General features: G+C 41.9%; 1 protein-coding gene across 2 annotated transcripts; it reads right to left on the bottom strand.

Annotated features, from left to right (window-relative positions):
• Positions 1 to 6,234: 6,234 nt before the first annotated feature.
• Positions 6,235 to 11,149, bottom strand: LOC115045046 (iroquois-class homeodomain protein irx-1-like). Of its 2 annotated transcripts, XM_029504517.1 has the most exons (5): positions 10,996 to 11,011; positions 10,589 to 10,873; positions 8,084 to 9,182; positions 7,747 to 7,822; positions 6,680 to 6,809 (listed from the first exon to the last, which is right to left on the bottom strand). In XM_029504517.1, the coding sequence occupies exons 2-5, from the start codon at positions 10,829 to 10,831 to the stop codon at positions 6,734 to 6,736; spliced, it is 1,494 nt and encodes a 497-aa protein (XP_029360377.1). In that variant the 5' UTR covers positions 10,832 to 10,873; positions 10,996 to 11,011; the 3' UTR covers positions 6,680 to 6,733. The 2 variants fall into 2 exon arrangements, with proteins under 2 accessions (XP_029360378.1, XP_029360377.1); XM_029504518.1 differs by having other exon boundaries at positions 6,235 to 6,791; positions 10,589 to 11,149.
• Between the last annotated feature and the right edge of the window lie 1,274 nt (positions 11,150 to 12,423).

Consider the following 12,423-nt stretch of genomic DNA (forward strand, 5'->3'; position numbering starts at 1 on the left):
TCAGCTTAGTTCAGGTTTGCGTGTTCGTGAAGTGATATTTCCAACACATTGTGCTCTTGTTCTGCTCTTCTTCTGTTTCAGCATTGGCAGGTGACCTGGCATTGGGTGTACTGGCTGCTGTACCGTGTGTGACAGCTTTTGACATTGTAATTGTCTGCTTTGGACGAGGGGGATAGAGGTAGTAATACATCTTATGTTTCCCTTCAGTAGGAATTATTGATAACTGGCAATCAGAGGTGGTGCTTTTATTACTAACCTGGAACCAGGTCTGTGCAATTTTGATTGAAATTTGAGCCTAAACTAAAATATATTCAGTAAATTTATCTGGAATTAATTAATTAATTATCAAATATCTTTAAGAAAAATTTAGGGATTGCTTTCTACAAAACCACTTCACAGCTGAATATATGACATTGGTAATCAGAACCTTTTTTTTTACCTAAATAATAATAATAACATTCATCATAATATATTAAGGTTCTATCCTGGTTATGCAAACCAAATAAAACAGGGTAGGGGATATGTATGTAACGGTTTTTCCATTCTGTTACAGGCTTAATAGATTAGAAAAAGGCAAATTATATTTTAATTAGGTAAAATACATTTTGGTTTTGGCCTTTAATCAGTTTAATTCAATTAAGTAAATATATTGTTTCAAGAAGAAAAGTAAAAAAATATGTCCGTAATTGACTGTTATCAGGAGCATTCTGAATGCAGCTGAACATACTCAGTTTGTAACTCAAGTGCACAGCTGCAGCAAACACGCATTCACACTGAGTGAGTGGACAGCTTTCAGCAGTGAAAAGAGGGAAAGTGAAGGAGAAAGGGGCAGAAAGGATGAGTTGGACTGAGAGAGAAGAGAGTTCACACGAGCAGGAACGAAGATGGTGAGTTGCATTTGATATCACCTTCTGCGCAGCACATGTGCTGTGAGTGAGAGAGAGCCGGAGAGAGAGAGAGAAGCATCCCCTACTAAATGGAAATTCCTGTGCTTCAGCCACAGCTGCGATATGACACTTCAGATGGCCACGCTTCCCTTTGTACAGCCCCCTGGAATTAGCCCAAACCACAATGGCATCACATCAGAAAAGCAGACAGGAAAATCAGACTTTATTATCTGTCGCTGTGGAAGTATTTGTGCAGGGAGGAAAAGGGGGCACGAGGCCCTTGGCTTTCCTACCATGTCAACCTGCATTTTATTATTGAAAACACACACACACACACACACACACACAGGCAAGTGCCTTCAAAGAGGTGTCACCTAATTCACTGTTAGGATACCTGTGCTTAAGGATGACTTGGCACTGTGCTGAAATGTAAACATTGGTACACTTCTCATATTGTCCTAATTTTGGAGCTGGTGAAAACAATAATTTGGTGCAGATTGCAGTCAATCATGTTGCTCCAGCATGTAGGATTCCTTCATTGCAGAGCAGGAGACATCGGTGGAGCACTACAATGACAAACTGAAGAGACGTGGCTCAACCGGAAACAAACTCCCTGCTAACGAACAGAAGTACACTTGCTGAGAATGAAACTTTCCATCAAATTATGTTTTTTTTTTTTTTTTTTTTTGTAGGGGATTGTGGGGGAGGGGGGGCTCACTTCAAAGAGATCTCAACAACAGTGCTGTCTGTCTAATTTACGTTTTCAAGCACATGCCAAATGTAAAAACCCCAATTTTGAGGAGTGCATAATTACAGGGAGAGAATGAATGACTATAAATACCCCCATCATTACTAGTCCCTTCTGAAGAACATGATCCATACTGAAGGATAATTAAGGCAAAATATTTCTGATCCTCGAACAGACTGTACCAGGAATGTGTGCAGGCATACTGGTGCTTGTGTGTTCGTCCTACATTTGTATGTACTTCTGTGTGTGAATGTGGGTGTGTGTGAGAGAGAGAGAGAGGGGTGGTGGGTCGAGGGGAGTCACAAGGCTTCTCCCCCTAAATATAGTTCTGTTCTGCTAGAGCTGCTATGCATGGATACTTCAGGAGAACTCAAGAAAGACCTCCTTTAATTGGTTTGTGGAGTCATTAATAGAGCTGAAACGTAACTCGAGTACAAGTGTGTGTGAGTGTGAGTGTGTTTGCATGCACGCTCATATTGGACTCTGTCAATGCCCTTTAAACAACAACAGACACATGGAAATAACTTTGATCAACAAACATGTAGCAAACAAGAAGATAATAATGAACCTCCGTGTTCAGCCGAGGACTCTTAAAATAGACCATTTCAACGAGGATATATCGCATTTGAGGATAATATTTCTAGATTAGGCTAGCTAATTAGTGCCCCAATATTTGGCAGGGTGCTTTGACTCACATCCAAATAAGCATATTGTCCTAATAGCAGAGGAGTGAGAGAGCTTTTCTGTGTTCTTCACTCAGATTCAGAAAGAATGTTCAACTGAGACGGAGAAAACTTTGCTCGACTGCTCTCCCCGCCTCGCTTTGTTATCTCTTTCTTTCTTTCGTTCCCGATCAAAACATAAGAATGTCGCTTTGAGTGGCCAAATGAAAGAAAACCAGGCAAACACGAGCAAGAGATGTGTGTATTTGTAGTGTATCTGTGTGCCAGGCCAGGTTTTTGTGGCAGCAGGGGTCTACATGGGTTGTTGAGTTGCTGTGAGTTGCTGCTGAACCGGCAGCGAGTCAGTCAGCCAGCCAGTTGTCAGGCAAGTACCGGTTCCTTGTTGCTATTTGTGTTTGAGTGTAGCTATGCCGAGAGGCTCCCTCCCTCCGTTTTCTCCCTTTTCCAACCGAATTCTCCAAACCTCTTCCTGCAGCAAGAATCGTGCCTTACAGCAGCCTATCGCTCCTGGAATGAAAAGTCCGTGACCAAGGCATCCGTCCCTTTCAGTGACATTGTGCACATGAAACAAGGAGCAGGAGTGGAGTAGTCAGCCGAACACGGTGTACCATAGTTCGACAGTGGCCCTGCTGTGGCTGATGCTGCCGGGCTCCTGTGACTTGTTGTTCCTTGTTGTTGTGTGTTTCCCCACAGCTGGGGCCGGGGTCGGGGCCCGGGATTGCTTTTGTGCAAGCGTTCAACCAGTGCTGCACTCATGAAACTAGATAAATGGATTAGAGGGGGTGCAGATATGGGTGGGCATCTTTGAGAAAAGACAACGGAGAGATGTTGAAGGGGAGCAGGGGTTGGAGGAGGAGGGTGAATGGATAGGGAAAAAGTCAAAGCCATTTGTGTTGTTGGACTACAAGGGGTCGAAGTCTGTAGTAAGAATAGCCTGCTTCTGCCAAAAAAGACAAGACAGTGATAAACCTTCCTTCCCATGCAGTCTCCTCTCTACCCCTCACTCTCCCTGCTACACATGCACGTGCACACACACGCACACAAACTGTCACAAGGCACAATTCACCACTAAAATGAATGGATTGCCTCAGTGTGACACGTCTCAGTTGCAGGGGGAGAGGGTACTTGCTCACCGACAAAAGACTGTGGTATTATGGGGGTGCCGCAGCCTGTGACAGAATGCTAAATTGTTTTAGGGTCAACAACTTATTGTCTTTGCTTGAGCCGCGATTTACATATCTCCGGAGAAGGTTGCACCACTCAGTTCTCTGGTGGAAAATTGCAGAAGCTCTTCAAGCCTCTCGAAGGTTGCTCCAAATACTTCTGAGGAGTCGCCTTGGTCTCTTTTAATATACAGCAAACTCAGCCTAATTGTATTTTAGTAATGAGTAAATGGATTTATGATGCAATGCCTCGCAGTTGCTTTGAATTGCAATTATCTTATCACTATAACCATTATAGGGCAATTACCACGATAGAAACATTGTTTACTGTGTCTAACAATGGCTGCAGTGTTTTAAATATTAGATATTATGTATTTACCTTTGTAATCCCAAAGAGCATTATTTAGCTTTTTATTTACATTTAATTCATTTATCTACTCCTTCTTTTTCTTTCTTTCTTTTTTTTTTTTTATTTCATGGTCTTCATTTTCCTTTCCATCCCCTGCACCGTGGCCCAGGGCATGCGGGTAAGAAATGGCTGGAAGTGACAGCCTAATTATCAGCTCCAACTCCCGCTCATTACCCATTAGACAATCCACTGTACATCCACTTACTAAATGAATAATTTTGTATATATTATGGAAACACAATATTATGGCCCGCAGCGAACGCCTTTGCGCTCACCTCACGCTGTTTCGGTACAAAAGGAATAAATGGGACACCGAGAGGTTATTTAATTTTAGCCCCAAAAGCCAGCTCATGAGAGGATGTCATGTGCAAATGGAGCACGGAGGGAGGGAGGGGGGAATCTGAAATGTAGCCTACACACCTGCCTTTTTTTTTTTCCCTGACGCCAATATTACATTCATTATTGCCGAAGCACGTGTCAGTGAAATTGACAACAGTCAGCCCGGCCATCACATGCTTTAATATTATTCTAAAGCAGACCCAGATATGACTGGGGCTGGTACTCTACTCACCTATAACTACAGTAATCTGCAGCAAAAAATTCAAATCATAAAATCACAATAATAATCAGAGTATAGAGTGCAAAAAAGCCACTGTTTAGTATTTGGACTGTTGCGGTAAATTTGTTATGGTGTTATTGGCGCTCTGTTTGGACTAAAATGCGCATGTTATGAGCCATTTATGCTGTGATTAAAGTGACCACAAAAAAAGCCGACTGACCTCGCTCCGGTTAACAAAAGCTTCTATAACCTCTGTTAATTTTTCAAAACAGTCCTTCCCCTGTGTGACTGTTTAGCCCGTGACCATTTAACTGACACAGATTTATGCGCACAAACACCCCCACTGCCGCACTTCGCATTTTAGTGTGTCTATTTATTTGGAGTGACTTCATTCATTATGCAGGCTGTTCAAAAAGTAAATGATTTAGTCCAGATTAGTTTTTGAAAACGAGAGATAATTTTGGCTCTTCGTGGGGAAAAATACATTTTTTTCTTGAAAAAACAACAAAAAAACGTGTACTTGGTAACATAATAGTCCCATAAATAAAGATATTCCTACTGTTACTGTTTGTGCTTCTCTAATAATGTGCGGCAGCATGAGACAGTTAAGAGCAATGAGCTTTAAAGCGCAGGCTGCACCTCGTGGTGATGATTCAGTAGCAGCTCAAGTATCTCCATGAGATTTAGAGCTGCCTTGGAAGCTGAAAGCAGTTTCACTCTGAGGTGATCCGTTCTTCCCCTATAGAGGTCGCTGTGCCATTGCAAAACAGATGTACCGGAGTCACTCCACAGGTTTAGGCCAACTCCATTCATCCGCTCCCTGGAACAGCTCACTCCGCAGCTCCGCTGTCATTTACAAAGGTGTCCTAGCACGAGCTCAAGAGTTTTCCTCAGATTAAACTCAAGTTGTAAGTTATTTTAAAACAGAGCATAAAGGAATCGCATGTAATTGTTTTTTTTTTTTTAACCAGACAAAAGCATTGTAATAAAATGCAATAGGCCCTGTCTTAACCTATAAAACCTCACATGTTACAGCAAATAAAAATCAGACAAACAAGCAAACATAAAAGCAAAAACAAGAACACATTATTTTCCTCTAATATTCACCAGCACCGGGCTCGTAGAAGCTACTATGCTCACGTCACCTCCTATCAGAACTAATTACTGCACTTTCCCTTATTTTATTTATAAGGAAAATGATATCAGTCAACATTTGATTTTGGTCACCAATTGTGGAACTAAGGAACTGCTTTTATAGGATAATGATCACAACCTCGGAACAGACAGGACCCCAAAAAACACTGACCCAGCTCTTACAAGGGGCCGGCAATGTCAGCCTCCCACTGCCCACCCCCCCCAAAAAAAATAAAAAAATTAATAATTTATCTTCCAATCGACTTCTCTCTCTGACAGATTAGATTTTAACCATTTGATTTTGTTTGGACTGGGCGTTCCCATATTATTACTTAATGACCTTCCCAGCTGCTCCTGTCCATTTTCTGTCACCAGCAACCATCTGGACACTTATTAGCACCTCAATGCATCCACGCTGCTTTCCCCCCAAACTTGAATAAAATTAAGCCTGGCTGCAGACTGCCTACAGACACATATATAGATACATGCATATATATATTTTTCCTCTTAGAATAAAATAGATAATTAATAATGGACTTCAGATGTGTTCATTTGCTGTAATAATAATAATAATAATAATAATAATAATAATAATAATAATAATAATAATAAAATCGACGCAAAAGGGAAACAGGATACTCTTGCTTTTCTCTATAATTTCATTTTGTTTATTAGGCAAAATATACGATCTGGACAAATTCCTTCAACGCTTCCTATTTACAAATTTAAATCACTTGGTATTTACATTAAAGAAAGGACACCAAAAACACAGGATAGAGACAAAAATAATTAGTATAATAATAATAATAATAATAATAATAATAATAATAATAATAATAATAATAATAAAGTAAAAAGCCTACCAAAGTGTCCCAGCCTGCCTGGGCAAAGTGGAGAGAGAGAGTAACATTATAGGCGCGATTATATGCTACACAACAATAGAGGAAGTAATCCATCCATCCACAGGATATTACCAAATTACGCCATTTGTTCTGTACCGACTGAATGCTACGCTGCATTATTATTTCTCATTGTCCTTTTTAGGGAGTATAAAGTCTTTTTCTTTTCTATTAGTCTTTTCTTTCATTCATTTTTTTCTTCTTTTTTTTTTTTTTTTAGTTTTCAAGCACGAGAAAAAAAAAAGTCTTGATCAAGCCGAGGAGAGAGCAGTAAGGACCCGTTGCGTGGCGTCTTGTGGACTCCTGGCGCTGGAAGGCAGAGAGGATCTGGATGAAGAATAATACAGAAAGGTAGATAAATACCCCTGCCGTGTTTGGACAACGGGTTTCAATATGCATCTCAAGTGGCCTAGCTGAATGGCTCAACGGGTTTGATTCAAAACAGACTGCAGTGTGCCACTCTCACTCTCCATTCCAATGATGATGATGATAATAATGTTACAACTACATTTTTTTACAACTACATTACAAAAAAGAAAATCCTCTTTGAATATCATTCGCAGCTCTATATGACTGTTGCATTAGGAGCGGGGCCGCTCTGTAATACTTGAAACGGAGGTAAACTTTTTTTTTTTCCTCTCTCTCTCCCCCCCTCTTTCGGTAAGAGCACTCCCCAGAGCTGCGGATTCTCCCATGGGTCTTTAGGAAAAGCACACAGCCCAGACACAGCCCGTTTTACTCGGTGACTTGATAAGTAGCCACATTCTCCCCAGAGGGGAGGAATTAAAGGGGGTGTGGGATGGGAGTCAAGACCCCTGTCACCCGCAAAGCAAACTGTGTTTTATTTAGCTTTGTTTATTTTATTTTGGAGTGTCGTAATTGTTATTATATATATATATATATATATATATATATATATATATATATGAAATAAAAATAATAAACAATAGGTTTATATCCTAGAATAGCATAAAGCTTCCCCCGTTTTAATGAAATTGTTTGATATTTTTTGTATAACTGCGACAGTTAAAATGTAATCATAAAATAAGGATTTAAGAATAAGAATATTTCAGTCACAGAAAAAAAATGTTTAAGTGTAGAATTTTGTTTCAAATATTAAAATATAAAAAATAGGTTATGTTTTGACAGCAGCATGATGCCAATAATCAACAGAGGGAATTGTTTAATGTGTTACAAGAAAAATAAATAAATTTAATAAAAAATAAATAAATAAATACATTTTTTAAAAAAAACGTGCTCTCACCTGTCATGAATGGGTCGAAAGGACGACTTCATGGTTTGTGTTGGAGGGGAATCAGACCTTACACCGTTTTCATGGTCTGAAAAAGAAATGAGCAAAAACTCCTATCAGCACTGACGTGTGGGGCAAAAAAAATCCTTATTTCCTTAGTTTTTGCGTACATATATGAATATATCTAAAACTGAGCCCAATGGCTGTGCACTTGCATTACCTCTGTGTATGTGCACAATGATTTGTTGCCATAATTGCACATGCTGTATAAAAATAAGTAGGAGACGCCATAAAACGTCTAAATACAAATCTGTTTTCCACTCAAAATGCCTGCAGCCTGTGATCTTACCTATGTGCTTGGGACTGTGGGTCTCTGGTGGGGCCTTGCTGTCATTGCTGAGTGCTGCTGCAGCTGTGACCGGAGACACCACCACTGACGTCGGCTGCTGCTGCTGCTGCTGCTGGGCCGGCAGGTGGTGGCTGTGGTGGTGGTGGTGGTGGTGCTGGTTTACTCCCAGAAACGACCTCACATTCAGCAGGGAGTTCTGGCCCAGGAAAGCTCCGTTCGTCCAGTTGTGGAACTTTCCAATCTGGCATGTGTACAGTCCATGGCTGGGCAGGAAGGCCGGGTGGGTCTGGATCTGATGGTGGGGGGCCGATGGGTGGGTGGGGGCCGTCGGGCCGCAGGGGGATGTGGGTTTCTGGGAGGAACTGTCGGGGCTGGTAGCGGTCTCCGCCAAAGACCATATTTTAGGCTTATTGTTAGACGGGAGGGGAAAGCTCCCGGGTCTGTCCGGCGACAAAACTCTTGTGTTGTTGTTGCCGTCCGAGTTGTCTTTACTCCCTGGGTGAACCGAAATTGTGCTTTTAGATTTGTCAAAGGCCTCGTGGGCCTGCAGGGCGAAGGCCCGTCTTTTCTCCAAGCTGTCCAGCTCTCCCCCCGCACCGACACCGCCCCGGTGCTCCCTGCTGCCCTCCGTCGATTTGTCGTCGTCGTCCTCGTTGCTTTGATCCCCGTCGTTGTCGTCGATTTTGTCAATGTCTATGCTCTCCAGGTCGATCTCCTCCTCATCTTCGTTTTTCTCCGCTTCGTCCCCGCTGCCGAACAGGTTCCCGTCCTCCCCGTCCTCCTTGCTCTTGCTCCCCCAGGTCACCTTGTTCTCCTTCTTGAGCCTCCTCCTGGCGTTGGCGAACCAGGTGGAGACCTGCGTCAGGGTCATCTTGGTGATGATGGCCAGCATGATCTTCTCGCCCTTGGTCGGGTACGGGTTCTTCCTGTGCTCGTTGAGCCAGGCCTTCAGGGTGCTGGTGCTCTCCCGGGTGGCGTTCTTGGGCCTGGCCGGGTCCCCGTACTGAAACTGGCCGTATGGATAGAAAGCCGGAGAGGTGTGGGCCGCGAAGCTGGCAGGGTGGACGCCGGGACTGTCCTTCAGCTCATACTGGGATCCCTTGGAAATCAGGGATAACGTGTTATTGCATACAATTATTAGTTTAACCCACATGTGTAAAATACGATTTAAAATCATATTATTTTTCACAATCGCTCTAATGCATTAAAGTCATTAGATAATCCTAACAAATCAAATGGTCTGTTTAAAAAAAAAAAAAAAAAAAAAAAAAAAAAAAGTTGCAGCTGCACCTGACTCTCAGCTTTCCACAAATAAGCCTTTCAACTTGCAGCCACATGCTACAGGCCTGCCATACCTGCGCCTGCAAAAAAACAACAACAAAAAAAAAAACTATACCATGAAAGACAGAGTCCTTTTCTTAGCGCACGTTTTTCATACCTGTCAGCCTGATAACAGAGAACAACACCGGAGAAAGTCCTTTGCATCACTGTAAACACACAGATCAAGCCAAAGGGCCAACTTTCATGTGCAGCTACCAGCCAGTCTTTCTCCTACTCCTGCGTGCTGTTCAGCTATGTCAGAGCAGCTAGAAGGACTTATGTAAGTTTTTCTCAGCGCCTCACGTTTATGATACGCGTCATTTAACGTTGCTGCATACTTGTGGTTTTAACAAAACACTGATGCATATCGATCAATCGCAGCAGATGCTTGGATTTTGGTTAATGGCCCCTCTGCTTGGAGCTCTAAGTCTGCAGCTCTGCCCATGGGCCTGATTCACGCATTAGCGAGCACATCATCACACTGCAAGTTAATTATTATCACCAGGTCTAAGTTTAGACCAATAAAAGTGGACAACTCCTCATCCAGCACAGTAAAAAATAAATACACAAATAAATAAATAAAATCCACGTGGATTTCACTGAAACGGTAATATAGACTGCTGAACATATTCACTACAAAACTTGCGGCATATTTACAACAGAAGGTTTTGTTTTGCGGCTTAATTTTATTTCTAAGGATCTGATAAATAAAAAAAAAAAAAAGATCTGCCGAGTGAAAGTTTCTTTCTAAAAGACAGATCCATGACACAGTTCATCTATTTCAACAATCGATCACTCTGATAATATTAGACCTTAACCATACGTCAGGAGTGAGTTACATCTTTTGTTTACCGTTTTCTTTGTTTTTTCTCCTTCGTGGACTTAAATAGTGTTTCAAGCCTTATTTTTCATTCCTTTCTTTTGTCGTCGCACGTCAAACTTTTCACATCGCTCACTCGGACAAAACCAGTCAGTCAACTGTCAAAAACCCTACAAATGTAAGGGCTAAAACCTAAAACGCAAAGTAAAAATCTGTCACGCCTCAAATTTCAAAGTGGGCTCACTCTTTTCTTTTTCTGCCTCATGCAGACTCGGCCATAAACAATCTGTGTACCGCCGAGTCCATAAACACGGAGAAGGAGCAAACACAAACAATCAAAAAAGAAGATACAAATATATCCTTACCATTTGTGAGAAAAGAGCCAGGTCCGCGCTGGTGTAAGGTAAGAAGGCGCTGTAGTTGTGTGCGTATGGGTTGGCGTACATGCCCAATACCGACGTGACCGCCGCTGCGGTGGCGGACGGACTTCCCCCGATTTCAGTGCTCCCTCCCCGGGACGAAGGCGTAAGCACTCCCGGTCTGTCGCTGCCGTACACCGCCTGGGAGGCACTTAAGTACTGCGGGTAGCCAAGCTGGGGGAAAGACATCTCCACCGCCGAAATGTCGCACAGCTCTATCGTCCGACCGAACTGTGCGTTCAAAAAAAAAAAAAAAAAAAGTATAAGAGAGGAGGAAAAAAAAAAAAGAAAAGGGAACCCGAAGGAGTAAAAGGAAAGTGTTCAAGCCAAAGTCGCAGCTACTACAGACATACAGCGGTATGCAGTCACAAAAAACAAGCCCCGCTCTTAAATCTCAGGTTTCCTCTCTTTTTCTCGCGCAAAGTCCGCTGGATGTGATCTGATCAACAATTGCGCTCCGACTGACGCGCCTGGCCCTGAGGTCTCCAGGCTGATCTCTCAGATACAATTTGAAGTTGATGCTTTGATTGGCATCCCCTACTTGAGCCTGCAAGCTCCTCCTCGTTTGGAGCAATGTGGATAATGTGAATATAGAGTGAGCACATTGGCTGCGGCCTCGCTCTCTCGCCCCCCCCCCCCACCCCCCCACCTCTCTCTCTCTCTCTCTCTCTCTCTCTCTCTCACTGACTGACTCTCTCCCCCCTTTCTCTCTCTCACTCCCTCCGTGTTTGGACTTATTGTATGTTAAATGTTCAAGCATTAGAGTCCATTCACCGAAGGCTTTGATTGTTGTATGACAACCTGTCTACACGATTTTACAGCTGTCCGACACAGGGGGAAGTAAACCCGTCAGAAGAAGGAACTTACTTTGAATAGATTTAAATTGTAATTAAAGGCGTGGGGGGGTGCTTTTCCGCAGAGGAATTAGTATTTGGCACCATGGGCTGCTGGTGCGTTTACTTAATTCATTGTGACTAATTTACTATAAAATTCACTTTTTTCCAAGTTGGATTTATTTTTCATATCCTTGCCCATTTGGTGTTTTCAAAACTTTTGCACTTGCTTAACCGGCATAATCGTTTCGTAGCGATCATCGAGATGATCTAAAATGTTTTAATAGCACCCAAAGGACAGAATAAATAGTTTCACATTTAAGATACACGGGTGCAACATAAAAACATAAAAAAAAATAAAAGTTATTTTCATGTCGCTTTTCTTCAAAAAAAAAAAAAAAAAAAACACGAAAAAAAAAAAAACAACCCACATTTCCTCACATCATTTATTAATATATAGGTTTTTTTTTAATTGACTTCTGTTTTGCTTTCCTTTGATTTCTTCATAAAGGTTTAATCAGCCAAATTCTCTCTCTCCCTCCCTTTTTCTTACCCTCACTCCTTATCCATGCAAGTGTGTGTGTGTGTGTGTGTGAATTTAAACCAGATTGTTGTTGTCGTCCTTTTGTAACAACATAGCCAATTCACGTTTCCTTGTTTTGAGAGGAAAGGGATAAGGAAAAGCCAGACAACTCAAACACCGAGTCCTCAGGTCCCTATGCGCCACATCTGTCTATATTTCCATCCTCTAATTTAAAAGTAAATGACGTGGCAACAATTTCGGCACATGAACTAGAGAAAAAAAAGAAAAGAAAAAGGAAAGAGAATTGAGTGTAATTTATCCGCCACAGATCAGAAACTGTAACTAGGGACTTTTGCGTTCTTACCAGGAAAAGTAAAATATCCTTCAATAATTTAACGTTTTTTCTTATCTCTTACAAAATAGAA

The sequence above is a fragment of the Echeneis naucrates genome, chromosome 6, assembly GCF_900963305.1.
Source record: "Echeneis naucrates chromosome 6, fEcheNa1.1, whole genome shotgun sequence".
Lineage (NCBI taxonomy): Eukaryota > Metazoa > Chordata > Actinopteri > Carangiformes > Echeneidae > Echeneis > Echeneis naucrates.

Excerpts from the sequence above, each read along its gene's own strand:
- LOC115045046 (XM_029504517.1), bottom strand. The coding sequence starts at position 10,831 with ATGTCTTTCCCCCAGCTTGGCTACCCGCAGTACTTAAGTGCCTCCCAG. Across the intron at positions 9,183-10,588 it reads TGGCTCTTTTCTCACAAATG|GGATCCCAGTATGAGCTGAA; the intron begins GTAAGGATATAT and ends CTGATTTCCAAG. Across the intron at positions 6,810-7,746 it reads TTTCGACCCATTCATGACAG|ATCCTCTCTGCCTTCCAGCG; the intron begins GTGAGAGCACGT and ends TTCTTCATCCAG.